Genomic DNA, 23705 nt, shown 5'->3' with positions numbered 1-23705 from the left:
TTGCTCTTTCCGTGTTGTGTGGGCACATGGAAGGCCAGTCACATTGCAACCTTCTCATTGTCTCATAAAAGGGAAATCAGGTTATTACTTCCTAAGTTATTCTGTGGCCTTAAGGATCTTGAGGAGGTAAAATGAAACCCTTTTTCTGTATGGGTGTTGATGCTTACAGGGCTTTTTAGAAAACAAAACTGAAAACCAAATAGTGTCCGTCACCTCTCTATCTGGCATGACAGAAGGTAGGATCCTACAGCAATACCTGAACTTTTAGAAAAAATGTACCTGCTCTGCAGAACTGAAAAACACCCACTGCAGTTAGGGCAGTCAGTGTCTTAGGATGCAAAATCATTTCTCGTTGAAAACCCAGTAGCTTTCTGCAGAGGTCTAGGAAGGTAACTGAAGGCATCCGAGTCAGATTTTATAGGTGAGTCTTCCTCTCTGTGCAAGCAAAACCAGCATACCCTCCCCCATGGCTTCATGGTCTTATGAAGACAATTCTCAAACACGGCAAAATCTAAGAGTTAAAAAATAAGTACAAAGAGATATAAAGAATACCAACCACACGTCTTGGCTCAGTTGTGTCATCAAGGCCACAGAATGAATGCTAGTGAAAAAAACAAAAAAAGGAACAAAAACTATAACATAAGATCAAAAGAAAATGAGGAAAAAAGAAAAGAAAAAAGATGTAAGATATGTAATATGAAATCCAATGACATTATAGCAGTTAGTCTTATATCAATATTAATTGAGTTGATCTGGAAGAGAGATATAGTATACCAATCTTACTCTAAAAGGGTAACGGTACAGAATTCAGTATTTGAGGGCAGCTTTACAAATGGTAACATTTTTGGACTATGTAACTTCAGAAATATTAGGCTTGGCTTTGTGACTCAGCTAAGCAAGTACTCATAATTACACACAAAAGCTTTCCTGAACCAGGACTTACCAAGCCAAGGGCACAAACGAAATGCAACATAAATGGTAGAGAATCAGTTATGAGAAAAGCATGACGTGTTTAAACAGCACTTGTTCCTTACATAACAACTCGTAGAATAAAATTCAAATTCTACATCATTATTTTGTATAGCCTTTAGAAGCAAGGCAGTTTGCTAAAGAATTTATAGGGCAAAAATACTGTCATCCTTATGTTCTGATTTGACAGAATTTTACATATAACTCAGAAATTGAATCCATTCCTAAAGGAAAATAAAAAGCCATACTCATGACACTTTAAGTGGCACGTTGCCCTTAGCTACAACAAGCAGTGACTCAGCTATAAACACTGCTTCAGAAGCAGAAGACTTCTTTCCACAGAAATAATTGTGCTCAGTATCAGCAGCATGTAGGTGTCAGTCTGCACCCACTGACATATTAAACCTTCAGAAGAAGAATGAGGTAGAAGTATATCATTCATTGATTCTCTGACAACACAACCTTCCTTTGGGCAGTCAAATTCAGAGTGGGATTTAATCCCAAGGAAAAAAAAATCAACTGTAATACAGATAGATGGAATCCCTCCACCCATCAAGGACTTGAAAGTTAATAGAAAATGATGAAGCTTTTTTGAGCTCCTGCTAATGTAACGTTAAGGCAAAGAGAACGATAATCATTTTAACTCATTACCAGCTTTCTGCTAAGCTTGTGATTAAGCTGTTTCTTTTCCAGTACTTTTCTGCATCCATTTGACTGATGAACCAGCACAAATAACGTTAACTTCCATTTTCAAAATTAGCAGTCTGTCAAATCCAATACCTACTCTGTAAACTGTAATGGTAGTGCATTAAGCGTATTTTGGCAATAGCAACATCTAGAGATTTTGGTGCTTTAGAATAGGTGGATAAACACCACTATTAGCAATAATTAACATGCAGAGATATCATCAATCCCTCAAGATTTCTCTGCTTTGAGGAGTTAACTGCAGCATCTTAGACATCACTGGCTGTTAGGCACAAACAGCTACAGGTATAGGAGGGGTCCAGGGCAGCAGAGGGCAAAGGCAGCCAAAGAGCCCTTTAAGGGGGGGATACTGGCTCTGTTTCTCTGCTAGTGGAAACGTGGATCACTGTCTTCCCGATGGATGCAGACAGACTAGCCCCAGCCAGGGAGTACTGGGGGTGATGTACAGTGACAATTAGCAACAGCAGCAGACAGCCCAGCTTCACATGGCTCTTCTGGCTCTTCCACACACCCAGCCTGGTATCGCAGTTCAAAGGGTGCAAGACCAGGTACTGCTGAGGGGAAACAACTCCTGTGGGAGCAGAAGGGGTCAAGGAAGCTGTTGAGGGAATTGGAGTAGCTGTTAGAAGTGCAATACCCCCAGAGGGTGACACAGGGAGGACTGCCACATCCAGAGAGCAGATGGACAGTGAAATTAGTGAAGGGTGAGGAAGAAACTTTCCTACACCCAGCGAACTGCTCCCCAAAGCCTCTCTCAGTTCTGCAAATCCCACTGACCTCTTCCAACTCCCATTCAGAGTCCTTCAAAAGCCTCTGTTTGGTTGTTTTACCCCATTCTGATCCCAAAATAAAAAAAACCACACCAATGACTGAAAAGTCCACTAACTTCTCCATTCAGGCCAACAGCAGGTTTATGTAGGATTAGATACCCATATGTACTGGAAACAAGAAATCTTAGGTAATGTGACTCATCTTGGGACATAGGGACTGCTTTAGCAAAAGCAACATAACTAAAACACTTTGCTAGGGCTTAGAGTAAGACTCATCGTCAGCCCCTGACCTGCAGAACAGCCTGAACTCCACAGACATGGGAAACACTTGAGCCCATCGTCTAGGAACCTCATGCCATCTCTTGCTTGGGACCACAGGGACCAAAATACACTTGCCATTTTAAGCCTTAGAGTTTCTTCAAAAGAGGAGAAAATTTGGATCTGGGATATTAATCTGGAACTTGTTGCTATCTTAAAGCAAGAAATATTTTTTTGTTTGTAATATTTGTCACATGCACCTCATTAATTTTCAATACTTGCAAGTTTTACAAAGCAATGTTATCTAAAAGCAGGGCTCAGCTAACCAATTCTGTCAGAGACAAATCTTTATGTTGTTTCTTGGTCTAAACCACAGCTAATCCTCCCCCTTCTACTCTAATGTTTTTCCAGACCCCTTGATTCCTTTCTGTACTTGCTAGAAAACCCAGACAGCAAATAATTTTGAGCAGATTAGGGATGGAGCTTCATTTCATGTAGCAATGAGTTGAACTCAAATTTTATCTTTTTTTAAAATAGATTTCATGATACTAGGTTAAGCACTATTAACATCAATGCAACAGAGAAAACTAAATTAGTATGTGGAAAAAAAGCCATTGGCATTGCCTAGGCATTTATTTACCTTTTCCTCAATTTCTTTGAGTTGCCTCTTTTGAAGTTCTATTTTATCTTCTAGTTCTCGAATTCGCTGGAATAGAAAAAGAAAAATAGACATTTTAATATATAATTTGAAAAGTATATCAATCAAAAAGATAAGAAATAGATTACAAATTAAGGTAAGAAATGCCTATTATTAATGCAACACTTCCTTTACACTTACATTAGGCATGTCCCTGGCAGGTTTGCTCCATGTTTCCGTGAAACCATGGCATCTTAAACAAGCTACACATTCAGAACATCATGTTTACTACTAGGAAGTCTACTCATCAGTACTCATTAATCACAATTTCAACATATACACACAGACAATTCCAATTAGCACCACAACTCTTAGAAGTTCAAAACTACTTTCTCTGCAACTGCCAGAAGTTTTTCTACTTACCTAGACAGCAGCAGATCATATCATTACATTTCATTTTAACTCTTTATTTTCCTTTCTTATAAAGCATAACTATGCTTCTGGCATAGTCACCACATAGCAGAAAAACAGCAGACATGGATTTTCAGTTCATCACCAAGACACTGTCATGAAATTCCGCTCCATCCTATTAGCAGAGCCACCTCCCACCAGTCAGAGAGAATGTCCCCTTCAGCATAGTTCTCTGTATTTTTAAGGATTTTCCTTGTTCATCTCTACAAAATTTCTCAAAAAATATGACTGTTGTTGGGTCCACATATCTTAATTCAGTCCCCTTGTTTCCTTTCTGTAAGTTATGCTTTTTTGTTATTATTTTTATTTTTCTGGGCTTCTACCCTAAAAAAGATGCATTTCATTACACTTTTAGTACATTGTACTTGTTATAGATAGTGTAGGTTCATAAATTATTTTCTTTTTTACAGGCAGAAACATGGAATCTCCTACTAACAGCCACTAGGAATTGAGGAGCAACTTCATACTGTCACCTTCTTTTGAGAGAACTACCTGACCTCTGCCTGGCCTACAACAGCTAAAGCTATTAACAGATCCTGAACTTTCAAAGAGAAATTATTACCTACTGTAATTTCTATGCATTGGTCAATAAAATGAATGTAGCAGCTACTGCACCACTGCCGAATTATTTTATTACTCCCAAACTGATTTGAACAACAGTATGTCTTTCAAAACAGCATCCAATCATTACTTACAAACCTGTGCAAGCAACTGATGTCGATAGTTGACTACCTCCATTCAGCTCAAAGACCTCAGACAGTAAGAAATGCTCAACACTCACAGCAGCCCAGGACAGCTGCAGCAAGGCATCAGCTGATCCAGTGACCATGGGCTTGAAAACTGGAAATCTAACCTGGAGCTCCCTCAACGATGAGGTACAGCCAACGCTGCAGTTCACTTTTCCTAGGGCATACTACTCTCCACACAAATATCGCAGATGGGTCACAAGAAGTAGCTTTGTTATTGTTGCTCCTGTTTTAAAATACAAGATTTTGCTAAAATGACTGTTTTGAATATTATGCAGTCAAAATAAGTCAGTCAGACCCTCCACTGCATCACGCTGCAACGCTCAGAGATTTCCCCAGATAATAATAAAAGCACAAACCAGTTTACCCTTGTGTGACACAACTGCCCACGGCTTTACTGACAGTAACAAATGCCCCAAGCACAGCTGAATTAATTTCACTTTTCCTCTGTTCCATTTGAATTGATTTATACTTCATCTGCTCCCTGCTCAAGGCAAGTCTATCTCTTAAGCAATCACCTTCATATACTGTATGTGGCAGGAGTATCACAATCACTGTAAAAAGCCATGGGAGGAGAAGCAGGCAGATGTAATCACCTCTGGGATCTCTGGACCGTCAGGTTACACTCCTTGTTCTCTCCCACTCATTTCAGTTATGCTGGTTCCTACTTACAACCACATCCCAGATCTAAGTGACAGACTTCAACTCTCTGGGGGGTCCTCCTATGCTCTGTGATAAAATTTGACGCTGGTGAGAAAAGTGAAGAGAAGCAGTATTTTTAAATACCATTTTCACCTTCAAGATTTATCACGTGAGATATTTTTCCAATACCTGCTGAGAACTTGCCTCCACAAAAAAAGGAAAATAAAAAAGCTCCCAAACATCTGGCGGCTTTCTCGCCTCAGGGTCTACAGCAAGTGTTCTTTTATAAAGTAACATGTTAATTAGGATAAGATGGCATTTTTCAGATCCGAGAATTCTGTTAATTAAGTAAAAATGGAGAAGTTATTATTCCCTTGTGAATTTTTAATCTTTTCAAAAGACTACAGCTATTCAGAACAGTTCTAAGAAAAAAAAAAAAAAAAAAAGGACTGAGGCTTCTGTTTTCCATTTCCCACCCTTCACCCATCATAACTGTTAAACTTTGTGAGACAAAAGTTAGAGAATCCTTTTAAGGTGAAGAAATATACACTTTCCTAAAAATCAGTTTGAATACAAATATAACCTAGCAATTGATAGGGAGTACACATAGGGTTGAATCTCTTAGCAGTGAAAATCCACAAAAAAACCTCAAAATAGCTAGATTTGTGTCAGTAAGGCAGATATATACAGGGTGGGTACAGTCAGCATGGCAGATATTTACATGTGCACAGGTGTATCTGTAGACCAGTTGCAGACTTGCCACCTAACCATAATACGTTGAAGACAGGTGATGAGTGTTTAAATAGCTGGTATTGCCCTTATGCGAGTGGAAATCACAATGACAGAAGACACACTAAAAAGAGCAAGATTTCGCAACCAAATTTTTTATTACAGAAATTAAGAGTTCAAACCTAGACAGGTCAGAATTTGTTCTAAAACACACCCGTGGGCTGGAATTTTCCAGCAGGTATCAAAGCTTGGGGCTGTTTAGTACTAGTTGTTTACTTGCTTTCCCTTGGATTACTGTATGGAGGATTAGCCAGGAGGATGAAATGGGCGTAGCTATTCCTATCAGTATCCTCTGATTGCACAGGGTCAGCACTAGAAGATAACCAGCCTAGCTCGGCTATTTATACATCCTGAAAAATCTGATGTAACTCATTTATTTTCATTTAACCACAGAGATGACCTTAAAAATACATACAAATATATGCAATATATTAGCAGGAAAAAATAGATTTACACCTGTATACAGTATTTAACAGATATAAATAATTCTTTTCCCTCCATTGTACCTATCTGTGTTTGCAGCACTGTCTTGATCATACAAAGCTTAACAATTTATAAAATATGACTTTAAAAAATATGGGTAAGCTACATGCAGCAATCCTAGCTTTAAGTAAAAAAAAGTATTTTCTAGGAGTGGCAAGAGATGTTACTCAGTCAGAGGTTATATTAAACTACTGAGAAGGAAATTACACAAAAATTACACATACCAATTAAGACCAAAGGCAGGACTGCCTGAGATTCAGTTTAAGCATTTACATCTTTATCTAGTCTTCCTTTTATTTGCAAGGATTAGCAATCAAGAAGCTGTGGACTCTCAGGCTTTTAACACTTCATTAGATGCTTCCAGTGAATTCTGATTTGTTTGTTTGTCAAAGCATAACTGTGACAACAAATCACTCAGAATTATCTTATTGTTATCAATAAATTCTATCTGCTTTCATGCTTCAGGACATAAATTGATGATCAGTAGTTCCAGCTTTTCCTACTCTGTCATACAGTGTTATAAGAGTTGTGCTATAAAAACTGCATTCAGCTCTACCCTTGGCAAGGCTGGGAGGGACCTTGCAGGGTAAATCCAGTGCATTTCCCACTGCACAGAAAATGATGCAAGCAAGCCACCAAATCTGCTATATCATGCCTTCAAAGCATTGAGAAGTCCTGGTTGAGAAGAAAGCCACAGGGTGCTCTTTTGTTTATTTTCCTTTTTAAAAAGGGAGGCATAGAAGATATAGATAGATGAACTAAAACCAAACACAGTGTTTATGTTTCCTTTAAACCCCCTAGCACTGGTTCCAGTCTGAGTGAGGATTAGGGACAAAGGGGAGTGGTGTTCTGCCGGGCTCTAGCAATCTCTGTGTTCCTACAGTTAATAGCTGCCCCTCCGTCACATGAATGCACCTTTTTGGGGCTGACAGGATTCACGAGAAGAACACTGTGTTGTCAAATCATGGGGACATACAAAGGAATTACTGTAGGCAAACAAAGAGCCACAGTGAGACAAAAATAGTGCAATGAGAATGCAACCGTGAAAGAGAAGAGCATAAACATGATAACATTTGTTATTGTCAAACAATGAGTTTGTCACTGATTTTGTTACAACAGCAAATAAAAGCTCACAAAACTTCTGGATGATGGCTGGCTAGATTTGTGAATACCCCCTGTTACTACTTTCACCCGCTCCTGAGTTTTGGAGTATGGCAGGCACCTGCTTGAGAAACCATCCTTCCACTAGCAATTAAGTTTGCTGCCACTTCTGTGCAAGCCCTTGCCAGCAGGGAGCAAGCAGCGGGGCCGAAGAGCCACCCCGCGGTGCTGCACTAACAGCAGATGGCTCTGCCGGCACAGCCGGGGCTGCAGCAGCCACCCCCGTTCGCATTGCCAGACAGCTACAGAACAAGGATACTACAGATGTACAACACATGCCTTACTTGTTACTTAAGTGAAATTTGAACAGACTTGTAAGTTCCATTATAAAATTTCTCTTAAGGGTCGTTACATATATGTGATATATACAAAGGTAGGTAGTATGGCTACAAAACCCTGATGGACAGCCTGAAAATGCTAACGATTAGGTAAGAGAGAGAACATCCAGAAAGTTCAGGCAGCTAAAGCATACATTTCCTTTGGAAGCCTATAGTGCCGAGGCAGGCACATGACCGAAAGTCCGCTAAAGCACACCTATCATGGGTGCTTTATATATCACCATATATATATATGATGTTACTTTATGGAAGTTTACCATTCCTCATTTCCAGTTGTACAAATTATAAGTTCGGTGACTGCAGTGATCACATACTGCCCCTCCTCTTCAATCTCCGGTTACTGGAGAGCTCCAGACACAAAGGGCTGTCAAAGTGCACAAAAGCTGGAGATTAAACATTTTTCTCAGCAGAAGATTCCTCCTAAATGCTCATAAACCTCATTTCCCTTCACCTCATGATGGGAAGTTCGTCTTTCTGGGAAACAGGATACATTTCTTGAAGTACAATTACTCACATAAGCAACTCCTTCTCTTTGATAAACTTGGATGGCAAGTGCCTTTAGTGCCCATCTTCCAGTACTGGTAGGGACATTAAGACACGTCAGCTCTTCCTTTCTGAAGCAGCAAAGCTTGGCCTGAGACACCCAGATGGGACTACACATTGCTACACCTCAGCAGTTCTGACCTTCGTCCCGAAGGGGAGTCTCTAAGTTTGCATGGAGCATTGCTTTACAGGCAGTGTGCCGCCTGAGCTGGCCTGTACAGAACCCATTCAGGTGTCTCTGCACCTACAGCTCAGCTTTCCTGACAGTGGGATAATTTCCTGAGAGATTTTTGTTTTCCAAATACATCCAAACTCAGGAAAAGCCTAGAAAACGCTAGATCCAAATTCATTATTGTCATGCCTCCTTTGTACAAGGGTGCAAACAAAGGGATAATACAGTTTTAAAAACTGAATTAAAGTGAATTGCTTCCTCACAGACCATTCAAATCAGAGGTCAGGTCCAATGGAATAATATTAACGCATTGCTAGTGGAGAACCAGCTGCGTACTGGTTTCAAAAGGTACATTCCTGTAATTTTGAGCACGGTCTGGCTCCTGTGGCTGTTCTGAAACCTCAGGGTTGCAAACCACATCTCTGGGATGTTTGAGGAATCAAGGTTTAGGTGAAATGCAAGCAGCACAACAGTGGACATGTGTCTGGAAATATTATTCTGCTTTCACTAACAGAGAAATTCCAATAACACAGGCTTAGAAAACTCAGCTTGCACTATGGATCAAAGAAACACAAATAATGAAGCTGGTATTGCTCTTCCATTACTTAACATCAAACAATTTAGCCAAAATGAATGTATTGCTCTATAAAAAAAAAAAAAAAAAAAAGTTAATTGCATTCCCACACAGTACATGAAGTTCATGTGCCCAACTTGTGTTATAATAGCAATCCATCTACATTAAGTACCATTTCCATTAATATAGCACTCGTTGTAAAGGAGGGCTGAAATAAATGGAAATCCTTCTGCCGGGCTCAGTGAGCACTGGATTGCCGTCTCAGAGCTATCATTTTTCTGCTAGAGGCAATAAATCACCCCAGTAATGATTTGTCATCATTTTGAGAGTTTGTCATGGGAAAAACTTTAACATTACAAAGAAAGAAAAATGATCTGTGATATAATGAAGTGCCCTACTACTTTAAGATGCAAAGTTCAAATTTCCACCACCAAAGAACCAAAATATGTATATTTCCTCATTTGTTTCAGTTTTTCTTTCATGACACCTCACATTCTGATGAGAAATGGACCATTCTCTCTAGAATTACGTGGTCCTTTACATTCTGTTTTTTTCACCTGATCTCTCAGCTAGCAAACACAGATTCTTTTTCAGTGTTTTCTGTTTCGTGGATAGTGATGCAGGCTAGACGAAGTGTACTTCATATCCAAGCCTTTTATCCTCTCCTATTCATTCACAGCATGAGCCAGTCATTCACAGTCCTGAACCAACATCTCACGTGGCTTCAAATCCTCAAGGAGCTTTGCCAAATGGGGAAAATGCTACCAGGAAAGGAACGCCAGTGCCAAATTTCATTTTCCAGAGAATGATGGTCACCTCATCCTTCATGTAGGTGTCAAGCTGCAGAACTGGTATCCTTGTTTCCTAGATAAGTATTTAAGTAAAAAGCCCACCTGAACAAACATACTGTTTTACTGACAGCAATATCAAGATCATCAGTTTATCTGGCTGCAAAATATGCTCCTTGCCATGCTACTATAGTCATGAAAACACAAGAATGTTCTTAATCAGGGGGTTTAGAAATCACCTTAATAGTTCCTGTAACATACTCATTGGATTTACGTTCATCAGCAAATCCAAGAAAACAATTTGATAATTTTAGCACAAAGCAGACAAAGAAGGATTTGCTAAGCTGCTTAGAGCCTTGCTCCGCTCTGAAATGTTGGAAAGGTTCAGGTTGATGTACATTCACAGGATAAGCACCATGGGTGGACTATATCAGACATGAACCATGTTTTGAATCTCTGAAGCCAGTTTATGATCAAGAATGTATACCATTCTGCAACAAAATTTAGCAAGGGAAGTATTTTGTCAGTCTGAGAAAGGGAAGGATCAATATTGTTTCATTATATCATTATTTAAAGCAGCTTCTCAACACTATTAAGACACAGGTATGTAAGATCTTTAATAATGTGAACAGCATAACTGTGTAACCTGTATAAATTTAAACAAAAGTGAATATAATCTGATGTGCCTTTAGCTATTATTCAATTAAATATGCTGACAGATAAAATTCCTTAATGAAAATCTATTATTTTCTTGATATTTTTTTTTAAAAAATCTAATACATGTTAACAGCTGTTTCAAAGCCTCTACTGTGTTTATATACAATTTGCATAGGTAATTGCCGTATGTATTTACTCAAGCTGTATGATCTGCTACAGTAAGGGCTATGGATTCAGTAATCCAAATGTTCCCTTTAGTCCCATATTCCCAGAATGTGATTTTGCATAATATAGTCATAAGGAAACAAGCAAGCACACTGTTACAGCATTAGCTTAAGCTATTTCTGTTGCCATATTGTTTTACTTTATGAATGAAAGCTTAATATAAATTTCAGCCAGTTGAATATGGTAATAATAGATCATTTTGGATATACTGTACCTCTCTGATTCTCACCAAGGTATTTCTTTACATGGCAGGTAAACACTTCATTCCTGTCTGTGTTCTGCAGTCTCAAGCATGATAATCCAATTAATGGTTACTGAAGTAGGAGAACTGTTGTTGCTAATCTTTATTATGCACTTGTAGTTGCTTTATTTGACTTCTCAAGGAGTAGTAAATCAATGAATTTTATAAATGCATTTAGCTTAAAATAAATATTTGTTATAATCTGATACTGAATGACTGTGTACATAAAGATATGGCTGAATATTTACTAGTAAACTTGTTTTTTTTAACACTGTGAGTCTTAATTTATGCAAAACTACACCATATATTGATATCTAACAGAAGAATATCAATAGTCCTATTACTTTTTACTAGGGAAAAACAATAATTAAAGCCACATTAGACATATTTATACAGAATGGCTATTCTAAGTCTATGTAAACTCAGAAGAAAAAAACACATTCCAAATCTTAAAACTGACTCCTTGACAGCCTAGACCCATTATCAGGGGCAGGTGGGAAGCATCATGTAATATTTATTTAGCATTAAATTTTGATTAATTTACATTCTGATATTATATGGCAAATTTCCAGGTAAAGCAATTATCATTATGTATGTATGAATTGTGCATATGAAAACACATTTAATTTTTGGTTCTATAACAAACTTCACAACACTTTCTTTGTTAGACTTGCCTTTGCTCAGCTCCCACTGGCCTTACCTAAGGAACAGGGGGTATTCAGGGTTTCAGATGACAGAATTTCAGCCTTCAAACTTCAGATGAGGGTTTTCTGGATTCTAATATTACTCTAAGGCATACAGTTGCTCTTAACTTGGGTACAACCTCAATCACACCTTGTTTAGGACAAAGAGAGAAGATCTTTCAAATATATTTTGTAGGTATTACAACAGTCTTGTTATTGTCACTTTTTCAGACAAGTAGCATCACTAAGGCAGTTAGCAAAACAGGCACGATTTGATCTGAAGACTAAATATACAGAAAACCTACATAAGGCAACACTGTGAGATAAACATATAGAAATGACTAAAATTAACTCTCATTTGTCACGCATTTCAACTGTGGGAAATTACGGAAGTTTATTGTGATATTGTCATTATAGCAGCAATGATGCCTTGAAAGACTCAATATTCACTCCTGCATGACAAATCAATACCACAGGTCAGCTATGATTAACCTAGTCATGATGTGCTTGATGAATACAGATGACAGCCATGATACCAGGTGTCTTTAAGAGCAATTAATGAATATAAAATATGCATTATCAACAGTAATCTATTATATGTTGAACAGCAAAGCACAGAACATTTCTCAACTGGAAGCATTAGTAATAGAAAAAAAATAATCACTCGTTGCCCTATGTATTCCTCTTCATGTATAGTTATATGCAAATAGCTGGGAATGAACTTTGCTAGCACCTTAACACTTCATATTTAAAATAAAAACATTAAACCAGATCATATATAGATAAATAGATTTGGATGTAAAATGATCTAAGACTTTCCCCAATTATTATTGTGTAAGTAACTTTAGTAGTAATACTTCTACTTTCTAAATGGTGTGACAAAGCTGTGAGTTTTTGACCAAGCCAGCCTCTCTGGCACAGGGCAACAAGCCAGGGGAGGTGTCGTCTTTAATTTGTCCTCCCTGACACAAGGCAATGTGCCAAAGAGGACAAATTTAAGACAACCTCCCCACGCCTATCAGTGAGGTACACTGAGCACAGCACCCTCTCTCCCTTTCTCCCACTCCTAAGAGCCTTCCCAGTCAAACATCAAAACTTCATAATGCTCCTTGAATGAAAAAGAGATGGTCTATCAACCGTAACAGATTACATAGCAAGGGGGAGCAGATCAGCTGCTGGATTTATCCAAGCTTTACCTGAACATTCGTAGTATATCAAGTGGCAAATCTCATATTCCTACTTCACACCGACAGTTACTGTATTAATATATATTTTTTTTTAAATGAAGCTTTTCAGGAAACAAACCACAACAAAAACATATGTATTCCAAATGGCTGAGCCAATATGATCTTATAGATATGGTGGCATCCAGCCTTACGGATTTGTAAACAAACAACTCTCCCAGTGTGAAAAGGGTGTCCTACCAACGAGAGAGCAGGGAGAACTCATGGAGGAATGTCATCCACTATAGCTTTGTTTGACCTTCAAGCAGTGAGAACTTAGCTCTTCAGGTCAGAAAAAAAAGGAATGAAGATACTTAGGAAGTCAGGAAGAAAAAAGGAATAAAGGAAATTAGTTTGGTGTTTTGGGACTTCAAGATATATTTATATTTTGACGTTTCCGGATGAAAAAAAAGACATCACTGCTTCTGCCTCTTCCTTGGTCTCCATGAAAAAAAGTGCCTGAGGCATTGCATTTGCAGTGAATCCTTCTTTACAGCAGTGACATATAGAGGTCAATTTTGAGTTATTGTCAAAGGATTGTCCTGTGTCTTCTTCTAGTAAAATATGCAAATAAAGTAGCAATTTCTGCTCTTATGACAATGATTAATCCAACTTGGTCACAGGAGTAAATGCTATAGTTTAAAGAATACATAGTTAAAATATTTACAGCTATATTCCAGCTATCTAGTGTGGAAATTTGGATGTCTTCAACATTCCACAGATGTATTATATTCTCATCTAGAACTGAAGCAATGGTTTGGTTTACTCTGTAAAACTGAGTTCAAGAATATTCTAACCCAAGTTATAATAAAACACCCCCAGCTTAGTACAGTACTACAGGGCAACTCAGAGGGAAAAAAAGTTTCACACTCTTTGATGCCACAATGAACTAACACATCTTTTGCATTTTTTTTCTTACATTTTTATACAAATATAAGACTGCTCAGGGAAATCATCAGATTACATTAATAAAATCTGTCTCTCATATCCCTTCTGATTGGCAGCAATTGTTTTTGGAACTGAGTTTGTGTCAATCTGCTGTCCTTCAAGGATTTTCTAGCTTCTCTTTGTATTTAAAATAACTTAAAATGAAAACAGAATACATTCTATTTCTATCATAATTTTCCTCGTGTTTGAATACTGCCAACAGTGCAAATTGAATTGATCTATCATAATTTAAGCTTGGTTCTGATTACTTTCCTCAGTTTCTTACTCTAAAAGGAGCTACAGTCAAATCAACAGGAATATATTTCAAGTTAGATCACATCTGGTTTACATAAAGCATAACCTGACATGTATAAATTTATTAATTCCAGCAGATTACGATTAACTATGATGCTGTGTGGATTCTTTCTGTTGTTTTTTGGGGGGCATTTGGTTTTTTGGTTTGTTTTTTATTTCTTCTTAGTTTGCTTAATTAAGAAATTGATATCACTACTTTAGAAACACATTGTATTGCTCTGCTTGAAATATTTTTTCTCAGAGATGGTTTTTGTAGCTACACCAATGCATTTTTCTCTCTCTGTAGAAATGGCTTATCACGTGGGAGATATGGATTACCCTTCTTAACAGAACTCGATAGTAATAATCTTCACATTTTCCAAAATGCACAAAAGTCATGCCACTGCAGTGATTAGATCACAAATGTTACTTTTAAATGAAGTCCTGCTAAAAATAAACCAGACATTGATTTACAAAAGCTTATAATAACAGTGTAGCACAACGAGACATTTTTGATGGCAATACATACAGGAACGGCAGTTGAACTGCACATACCCTATGGCTAGAAGCGAGTATCACAAGCTGCTCATGACAGATTTTTAATTAAAATATATATTTTGCCTCCTCCAAATAGAGAGGATGGTGTAAATCAAAGCATCTTCTCTGACTTCAGGGGAGTACTGTGAATATGTTTCAGCTGCGGATCTGTCCCCTAGACCTGCATGTTGCACTCTGGGTTTAATAACAGCGTGGTATGCCTTAGCAAGCAGATCTAATCACACAGTCTGTCTAATTGGGCTCCATAGAGGCTTGGTTTCCTTAACACACAATAGGTATACATGAGTGGTTCCATTTATATACTAATGAACATTAATAATGTGGGGCTATACTGCCCAAGATGAACAGACCTACCGATGTAGAACAGGGCCTAACATCCTAAAATGCATTTATTTAATTGGAACAAAGTCAATACCCAGTGGCTGGGAACTAAGGCTTTATATCTGGACAAAGCAGCACACACGAAGCAGCAGAGGCTCACATTTGGACAGCAGTTTACCCACTTTCTTATGCACGTTCCTGTCTCTTTCAGACAGTACGTTCCCCAGGAAGAACATTTATCAGCTCTGTAACACCAGCATCTCACAAGCTAAATCGTGAAAGTCCCTACACGAAGCAGTTCACCTGCAATGAAACCCTGCAGATCCACCTGCAGTGTTCATCCCATGCATTGCCACTTCTGCAGCCTCCAGTATGGCCAAGGATCACTTGCACGCAGGAGAGAACTCCTCCTTCTCCATCATCAGATCTTCTTGGACCCCCACTCTTGTATGTCTGACACAGAAACTCTGACCCAGAGAAGGCTGTAGCCAGCCTGCCAGGATAAGCAGAGTTGTTCTTTTGAAGCCCTTGTATCAGGCAGACCATAAGGTAATGGAAGCAAAGAAACAGGCCTTCTGGAAGTGATCAAGCTTCCAGAGTTTCAGAGAATTTGGAGTCTTTAATACATGGTTTCTGTTTCAGGGGAAGTTGATAGTGCTTGCAATGAGAACATTCTGTATTAAGTCTGGAAGAACCATCACGCTGTCTTACCATTCTCTTTAGCCTCTGCTTCAGCAGAGTCAGAAGTGCCGTGCATACCGCAAAGGCACTGCAGACTGCACAGATATGGCCAGGTCTAGACTACAGTTTTCCTGGAATAAAGTGTAATGGGTGTTTGCTAATGTCACAATGTCAGCAAAACCTCTCGGTGGCCATAAATATATCAGTAAAAGAGGGGATTAATTTAATAGAGCATCTAGGGATGTACTATACTTTGAGCACCTTCATCCATACATTAGGAGTCTGCCAACACAAGTATGGTTCCATTTGTGCAGCATTCAGCTTCTGTCATCTGCTAGTGTAGATGAATGCAATTCCATGAGAATTAGCCCTGACACTACTGATCCCTCCTAGGGTTTTTGGGGTTTTTTTTTTCTTGTTTTTAAGTCGTGGATATTTGCATAGAACTACTAGGTTATTGGTGTTGACCACTGGTCCCATAAGGACCCACAAATACAACCTTCAAGACTTAACAACTGAGAATAATCTGAGTAAAGGATTTCAAATGCAATCTGTTAATCTCCCATACTCCAGGCAAGTTAACTATCTTCTTTGCCTTTGTTTTTCCTGTCTACTATGGGGGGTTAAAAATAGATGACTGAAATACTTAGCTCCTTATTAAGCAGTAGAATTCACTTTAACATGTCCTGCAGGGCTGTAACATTAGTGTGTCTAATGAGATGGGCACAACACTAAAATAATGACACACCATAAAATGGACCTGGAGACAGGTACATAAACATCCATGGCTAACGAGGCTATGTTTAGGTTAGCATTTCTGTTCAGAGCCGGAGTTTTCTTCCAAACTCACTATATTTAACTAAGTTGTGGAGCAATCTGTCAGGACAGGAATTGGATTAAAACTGAAGATCTGCTCCAGATGTGCACCTAAAGTGCTCTGCCTAATAGTGAGCAGGCCATGGGACCAAATGGAATATAGTCCAGATTAAACCCTTAATATGCACATAGTATGGATTTCGAGTCCTCAGGAACAACTGTTACACTCTTCAAGCCTACTCCTATTTTTCCTTCCCTCTTGCTAATATTATATGAGCCTAAATCAGAAGCTCTGCTCATGTGTTCCCCCAAAACACACTACAACAAGGGTTACAAAAAGGTCCTAGCCAGGAGTGGCTAGACAATACCAAATTTCATATATTTACTCTCTTTCAAACACTTGTAGCATCAGCTTGTGCCTACTTTCTCTGGCTTTCTGTACACCATTGCTGATCTGACACCCATTAAAAACAAATTCCTCTCCTGATCTCAATGTTTCATGTTCCAATCCAAGGGAACATAGCACAGGAGTAAGAGAAAGGAGACTTCTAGGGAGTCAGAGTTCAGCTCTCAACAGTAGCACCTGCTCTTAACTCTGCAGGATGACAGGAGATGATCACAACAGTGCTGGGTCAGTACATTACATCAGTTGTGGTCTATATTAATCTACAAAGCCAACCTGGACAGAGAGAGGCTTGAACTAAGCTCAATGCAGTTCTTGCCCTAGAACCAGCATCCAAAATAGCAACAACATCTCCACAGCACGGTTTGGCATTTACAATATGTGATTCCAGATTTGCACAGAAAGTAGCCAGAACAACTGGAGAGCAGTCTTCAAGATCCAGGACATCTGGCTGCAACTTCCAGAGGCTACTTTAAAGAGGAACCAAAATCCTTACGAACAATTATTCCTGCTGGAATAACACCCTGAGACATGCAGCTCTCTTCTCTCCCTGAATATTTGCACAGAAAACCTAGCAATCTTACCAAGAGTCAATAATTGCTGTGCTTCCATAGGCCAGGACCTTGCCTGAACTCAAGATGTCAATATTTGTCCTTAAGGAAGTGGTTTAGACAGACAAGGCTTTTTTCAACTAAAGACCTGAAGTTTTTAAAATGGCCTCTTCAGAGACTTCCTATGATTGCCTCTTTTTGTTGTTGTTTAAAAGATGCCACAAATAGCTACAAGAAATAAAAAGGGGGGGGGGGGGGAGGGGGTATAAAAAACTTGGATTCCTGTAACTACTCCTCCTGCCTTTTCTCTTTTCCTAGTGTCACACTCTTAAAACCTCCCATTCCAGCTTTTTCTAATTTAGGTCTTAAACTTGCAACAAGCTCCCTTGGAGCCCTGTGGAAGACTGTGTGGTTGTACACACATGGAACAGGTTGTGCAACAGGACCTTGTAGTGAGACAGTGACTCATTTTGCGTGTGCACCATGCCCAGCACAACCGGGTCCCAACACCACTCGTCCCCTTGACATGGCAGCAATACAAAGAACAGACTCAGTGTAACTCAACGGGGTGAGGGTGAAGTGATGCTGTTGTACGGGCAGTGGTGGCAACCACAGAGGTAACACGGAGGGGGAGGGGAGAGACACGGGATTACCTGCTGGGCTTGCTGCAGCAACTCCATTCGCTCGTGCAAGATCTGGCTGTCAAACTCACGGCTCTGCCTCAGGATCTGCCGCCGCACCTTCTCCACTGCCGCTCGCAGGTCCTCCCTCTGGGCTTCAGTCAGCGACTCGCTCGCTCGCCTTCCTGGGTCCTGCTGCAGGGCATTATACAGCGTGGCTTCCAGCTCCTGGATTTTCTAATGCAACCCAAATCACATACAGACAGGCTGCCATTTGAATCCAGCAAGCAAACGCCCCACCAACAGCTAGAGGAGAAGGCTAGCAAGCGAAGCCTTTGGCAGGAGGGAAGGACAGACACAGACAGGTAGACAGAAAGTGGCAGTTGTGAGCAGTGAGGAGCATTCCACACAGAGTGCATGTAGCCTCCTTACTTACTCCTGACTTACACCCAGGCGATGGTTCCCATTCTAGTAAATGATTGATTTCTTCTATTTAGGGAAGATTCAGATGACAGGTCTGCGTTCAATATGTGATATAACCCCAATTCCTGATGCTGAACGTTACAAAATTAATGCAAACTAACAACTTCCCTTCAACTGCAACTGAATTGTTAAGCCACCCTATAAAATAAAAGGCCCACGGAGAGAACCATGAACAACAGAAATCTTAGTGTCTCCCTCTCCCCTCCTGTCATGTCATCCACTGCTCAAAGTCTGCGTCACTGGCTTAGTTCCAAGTTGCCATAAGCAATGGAAAGGGGAACCTTTGTATACTTGTATACTCTAATCCCTCATCAATCTCTTGCCATTTGCCAGACTCCTAACCAGATTCTCATGCACTGACTGAGGCTGCAGCACTCTGCAAAGCAGACAGCACAGCAAAACTTCACATTCACATGGAGAACTGTATTCCCAAGAGTAAAGAAAGCAAGGAATCATGGCAGGGTTTCCCTGACTACTGGGGTTAACATGATCCTATTAAAAACCAGCATCTAGACTGACGATATTTGCATCAGGAACATCTGACAACATCCCTTTAGCCCTCATAACACCTTTGTGAGGTAGGTAATTCCATCCATATTAGGGATGCAGAAACAGCTGCACAGAGAGGTTAAATGGCTTGCCCAAGGTCACAGTGCTAGAAATAGAACCTGCTTGCTTTTATCTCTGTTATCTGCTCTGAGCACTAGACCTTGCCTTTTTTCTGAAAACATTTTCCCCAACAGAAATATTTACATTGTATAAATAATTCTTCAGGCCATTATATTTTGATTTTCTGAAGTCTCACTATTAACACAGTTGGGGGTTCATTTTTACCAGTTCCTAGATAATTCCTAATTGTTGCTTAGCCTGAGAGAAGGCAAGGTTGCAGCTTCCCTCTTGAAAACTGGGAAGGATAAGGTTGGATAGGAGCGCACACGAAGGAATTGAATAGGAAGAAAAGTCATTGCCAATTTAGGATAGGTTAGCAGCAGTGATATTTACAAATGCTTAGGGAAAAGAAATATCAGAGAAGTTCTAAAGTAATTTCTGGGGTGTTTTACCAGTCATGGTTTTGTGCACACATAAACCATTTCTTCCCATTCCAGATGTGCTAATAAGATGTTCACATATTTCAGAATAAAGAATGCAATGCAAAAACGTTACACTTCCGAAGACTATAATCCATTTCCTAAGTCTCCCATTAAGTGATATCAGATTTCCTATTCTGGCAGAAAAAGAAATCAATTAAAAATGAACCCTATTTATAATTACAAGAAAAAATCCCAACAACTGTATTTTATCAAATCTGTTCAAATATGAAAATTTAATGACTGTTCTTTTCCTACCATGTATGCCTGGTCCAGAGCTTGTTTCCTGTAGTCGAGTTCTTCCTCTAAATAACCCTTCTGTTTACTGAACAGGTCCTGAGCAATAATAAAAACAAGGGAGTGTTTGTTCTTTATCCTAATTCATGAAAAATCATAAATGCCATCATTTTTATGTGAGCTTTCCACTTGAAAGCAAAAGAAAATCTATAGCCAATGACCACATTCATCCTAAGGATATTTGGAATATCACATTTACAACGTTAGCACTTAAAAATACGTGTATCATATTAACAAGTTGTACCTAGCAATCACTGACCTCTACACCAGCGTACAAACCTGCCCTGACCTGACAGATGTGCACACGACAGCTAGAAGGTTTGCAGGAATGTGCGTGCATGTGACCCCACAGTAATAACTTACACAGAGCAGGCTGCGGGACAGGAGAGAGAAACACAGCTGAGGGCACACTATATTCTGAACATACCCAGCCTATACCCTTAAGGAAATCACGGGGCAAACTCTAATCTGTCTGTTCTAGGGAGGAAACGAGAACCGGCAAGGCTGCAGTTGGGTTCTGCAGCAGCATTCCCTGACGCATTACTGAAGCAGAACTAAAAAACTCAGTTGTCCACTTGTGAAGGTTGGGAAGTCAATTTGAAATGGGTCAAGTGATGCCCAGAGAGGTTAAGTGAGTAGCTGAAGAAGTTTTCAAGACACCTAGGATTTACAGGCAATTTTTGCTTTTGTTTTATATTTTTATATATATATATATATACACAGACATATATAAAACACAGGCTGGGATTTCAGTGGAACTCAGTATCCCAGAAGCATGACGTTGCAAGAAAGTTGCGGACATTTTTATGGTTGTCTGAATAGTCAAGTGAGTACTGACTGGTGACAGCGCTCTTGTAAAATATGATTTTAGAGTGTTTTGGATGATAGTAAGTCGAACATAAACCAGTTACTTGATTTTATTATCTTTTTTTTTCAAGGCAGGTTTTCATGCTCAAAAAAAAGAAAGCAGAGGAACTCTTTGATTGAATTCAAAATTTTCCATCATTCTTTTTTCTATTCACCAAACTTGCATTTCCTCAACATATAGAATAAATGTCAAAGTAAATACATAAGGTTGTTGAGATGATTAATTGTAGCTTTTATTACAATATAAAAAAATCAAATGTTGCTGGTCTGGTGAGTGTTATTGGATGTTGGATTGCCTCAAAGTCACTTACTTGGCTGAATTTTACTTTCAGACATACATGTGGATCTCGGACAGTCTTTCTGTCCGCTGTCAATGTAGCACTGGCACAGACTTTGCCTAGGCATGAACCATGATGATGAATTTTCACTCCAAACATCTGGTTTAAAACAAATCCATTCTGATCAGTGAATTAATGCTTGGGAGGGGCTCAGAGCACAGAACAACTTCAGATGACCTCCCATTTGTTAAGAACGACTCATAATTGGTGGCAGCAGCAACACATACGACCAGTATTAGAGGACTCAGAGGAATAAGCCGCTATTTGTTCTCTGTATAAGAACTATAATATTTACTGTTCAGTTGTTTGGTGTTTTTTTTTTAACCTTGGAGGTTTTTTAATTACTTATGAATTAATATTGAATGTAGAACCAAAGTTTAAGTCAGGCTTCGATCTCAGGGCTGGAATTCAGTTACCTGACATATGGTCGCCTATTGCTATTATAGCCATGCTAGAGCGTGCTACTTCAGCTGCTGGCCCAGAAGGGCAAGGATCTCCAGCTGGTCCTATAGAATATATTTCACACCCCCTTGTGGATATCTCCAGAACTCTGAAGAATGTAATACAGCATTAGACACCATGTTTATGCAACTGAATTCCACCCTGACTACCCAGGTGGCATTATTTTCTTATTTGGATTACAGTAACAGCTATACAAAATGCAATACCACTGTGCACTGTGTAATGCATGGTAAAGGACGTGCCTGGTCCTAAAGAGCTTGCAGGTGCCTGACACCAGAGAAGCGGATTGACTTGCCCAAGACTGTAGAGAGCATCAGAGCCACCAACAGATTCCAGAATAGCAATGCAGCTACCTTGATCATGTTGCTTCTCCAAAAGCTATTGTAAAAGCTAGCCACAAAAAGCAAGAGGCAAGGAGACGAGAACAGGACCTCCAACTCTTAACATGGGTTCCAAGGACAACTAAACCAGTGCTCATCCCTTCTGAAAGTGTCATGCGAGAATATTATTTCTAAACTCACTTCACAATTGAGTCAGTCATTGACAATGCAGAATATGTCAGCCTGCTATGCTAAAGAAATAGATATAGAGCTATCCAGAGTAAAACTTGAAAACATCACAGGCAGTGGGAAAATAACAAACCAAGTTAGAAAGAAAGTATTGTTTTCCAATTCTTTTTATGAAAGAATCTAGTATTTGTGGGCACTTTCCCTTTCAAAAAACTTTGCATTTTTCCATAACAAAAGTTAAAGAAATACCAGATGTGGAAAGGATCATATCTATGTTAAAGTACAACCAGTATGATAAGCTACACTCAACAGAGGACACAGTCTGAGCACTTCTTTTTTCATTGTGGCCCAAATACACACTTCTTCAGTGGCCCTGGGCAAATCACTTAACCTCCCTGTCTCAGTTTCCCATTCTTTAAGATGAAAGTAATGCTAATTACTTAGCTACCTGTAAAAGGTGTGGCGAGGATTAATCAGTTGTTTGTAAAGCCATTTGAAGATGAGAAGCACAGCACGCATGGTAAACCAATAAAACTGAACACTCATTCCAAAACTCTTTGTCCAACATATGGAGAATAAGGTCAGTATTGCACTGAGTTTGTTATGCAAGACAGAACTGCTTTTGAGAAAACATTCTGTCTTTAAGCATGAAGGCCTTGGGGCGAGAAAGGTCATCTGGAGTAAGAGGTCTTTACAACTTGTGTAGAAGCTGAATACCAGAGAGTAAAGGAATATTCTTGACAATTCTACTAAGGTGACCCCAAAATTAAAAAGACGATGCTGTTGCCAGACAAATTAATACACAGAAAGCACAAAGACAGTTTCACACTGTTTGGTTAATATGCTCTGTAAAGTTATGCCTTCATATCCTCATTTGTATATATTATGCTATTTTTGTTCTATGTAGATTTGTCAGTTCTGTCCCACCCCAAAGAATACAGGCAATAAATCATTCTAGAAACCGCTTCCCTATTTTACCATGAAGCAACCTCTGTTAAGCAGAGAAAGGCATCAAATCAACCTGTGATGAAGTTTATATACATTCCCTTTTTAGCTAAATGAATTATAACTTTAGTTACTGTTCCTTACCTTTTCATTCTCCAAGTCTAACATCTTCTGTGTCAGTGCAGCTTCTGTCCCCTCTATTTGTTTTAACCACTACATGAACACAGCAGTGTGAAGAGGAAAAAAAAAATTAAAACCACAGAGGTTTTGAAATATTTGCACTAAACATTTTGCAAGTTTGTTGCTAACACTCCCAGCCATATGCTTTCCGCTTACTACCTACTCACTTTGAAGTTACACATGAATAAACAGGTTGTGAAAACACAGGCAGAATGGAGGACCACAGAAAGTACCAAAGACTAACAAGTGGAGGTTGTTTTCCTAAAATAAATTGAAGGGTTTTCTCCCTG

At 39.2% G+C, this 23705-nt stretch overlaps 1 protein-coding gene across 19 annotated transcripts in view; it reads right to left on the bottom strand.

Moving 5' to 3' along the window:
- Positions 1–23705, bottom strand: part of JAKMIP1 (janus kinase and microtubule interacting protein 1) — a 180396-nt gene that overhangs the window by 2028 nt on the left and 154663 nt on the right. For 6 of the 19 annotated variants that reach the window (XM_080373425.1, XM_080373443.1, XM_080373437.1 and 3 more), the window contains 5 exons: positions 23380–23448; positions 20076–20153; positions 18280–18483; positions 3343–3408; positions 395–601 (listed from right to left, as the gene is read on the bottom strand). In XM_080373425.1, coding sequence (XP_080229551.1) covers positions 512–601; positions 3343–3408; positions 18280–18483; positions 20076–20153; positions 23380–23448 — 507 coding nt within the window. In that variant the 3' untranslated portion in view covers positions 395–511. The other 13 variants (XM_080373440.1, XM_080373438.1, XM_080373442.1 and 10 more) reach the window with 13 other exon arrangements.

The sequence above is a fragment of the Falco punctatus genome (assembly GCF_963210335.1).
Source record: "Falco punctatus genome assembly, chromosome: 1".
Lineage (NCBI taxonomy): Eukaryota > Metazoa > Chordata > Aves > Falconiformes > Falconidae > Falco > Falco punctatus.
Note: the sequence above shows the minus strand (reverse complement) of the source record. Positions and strands in the feature narration are given on the sequence as shown.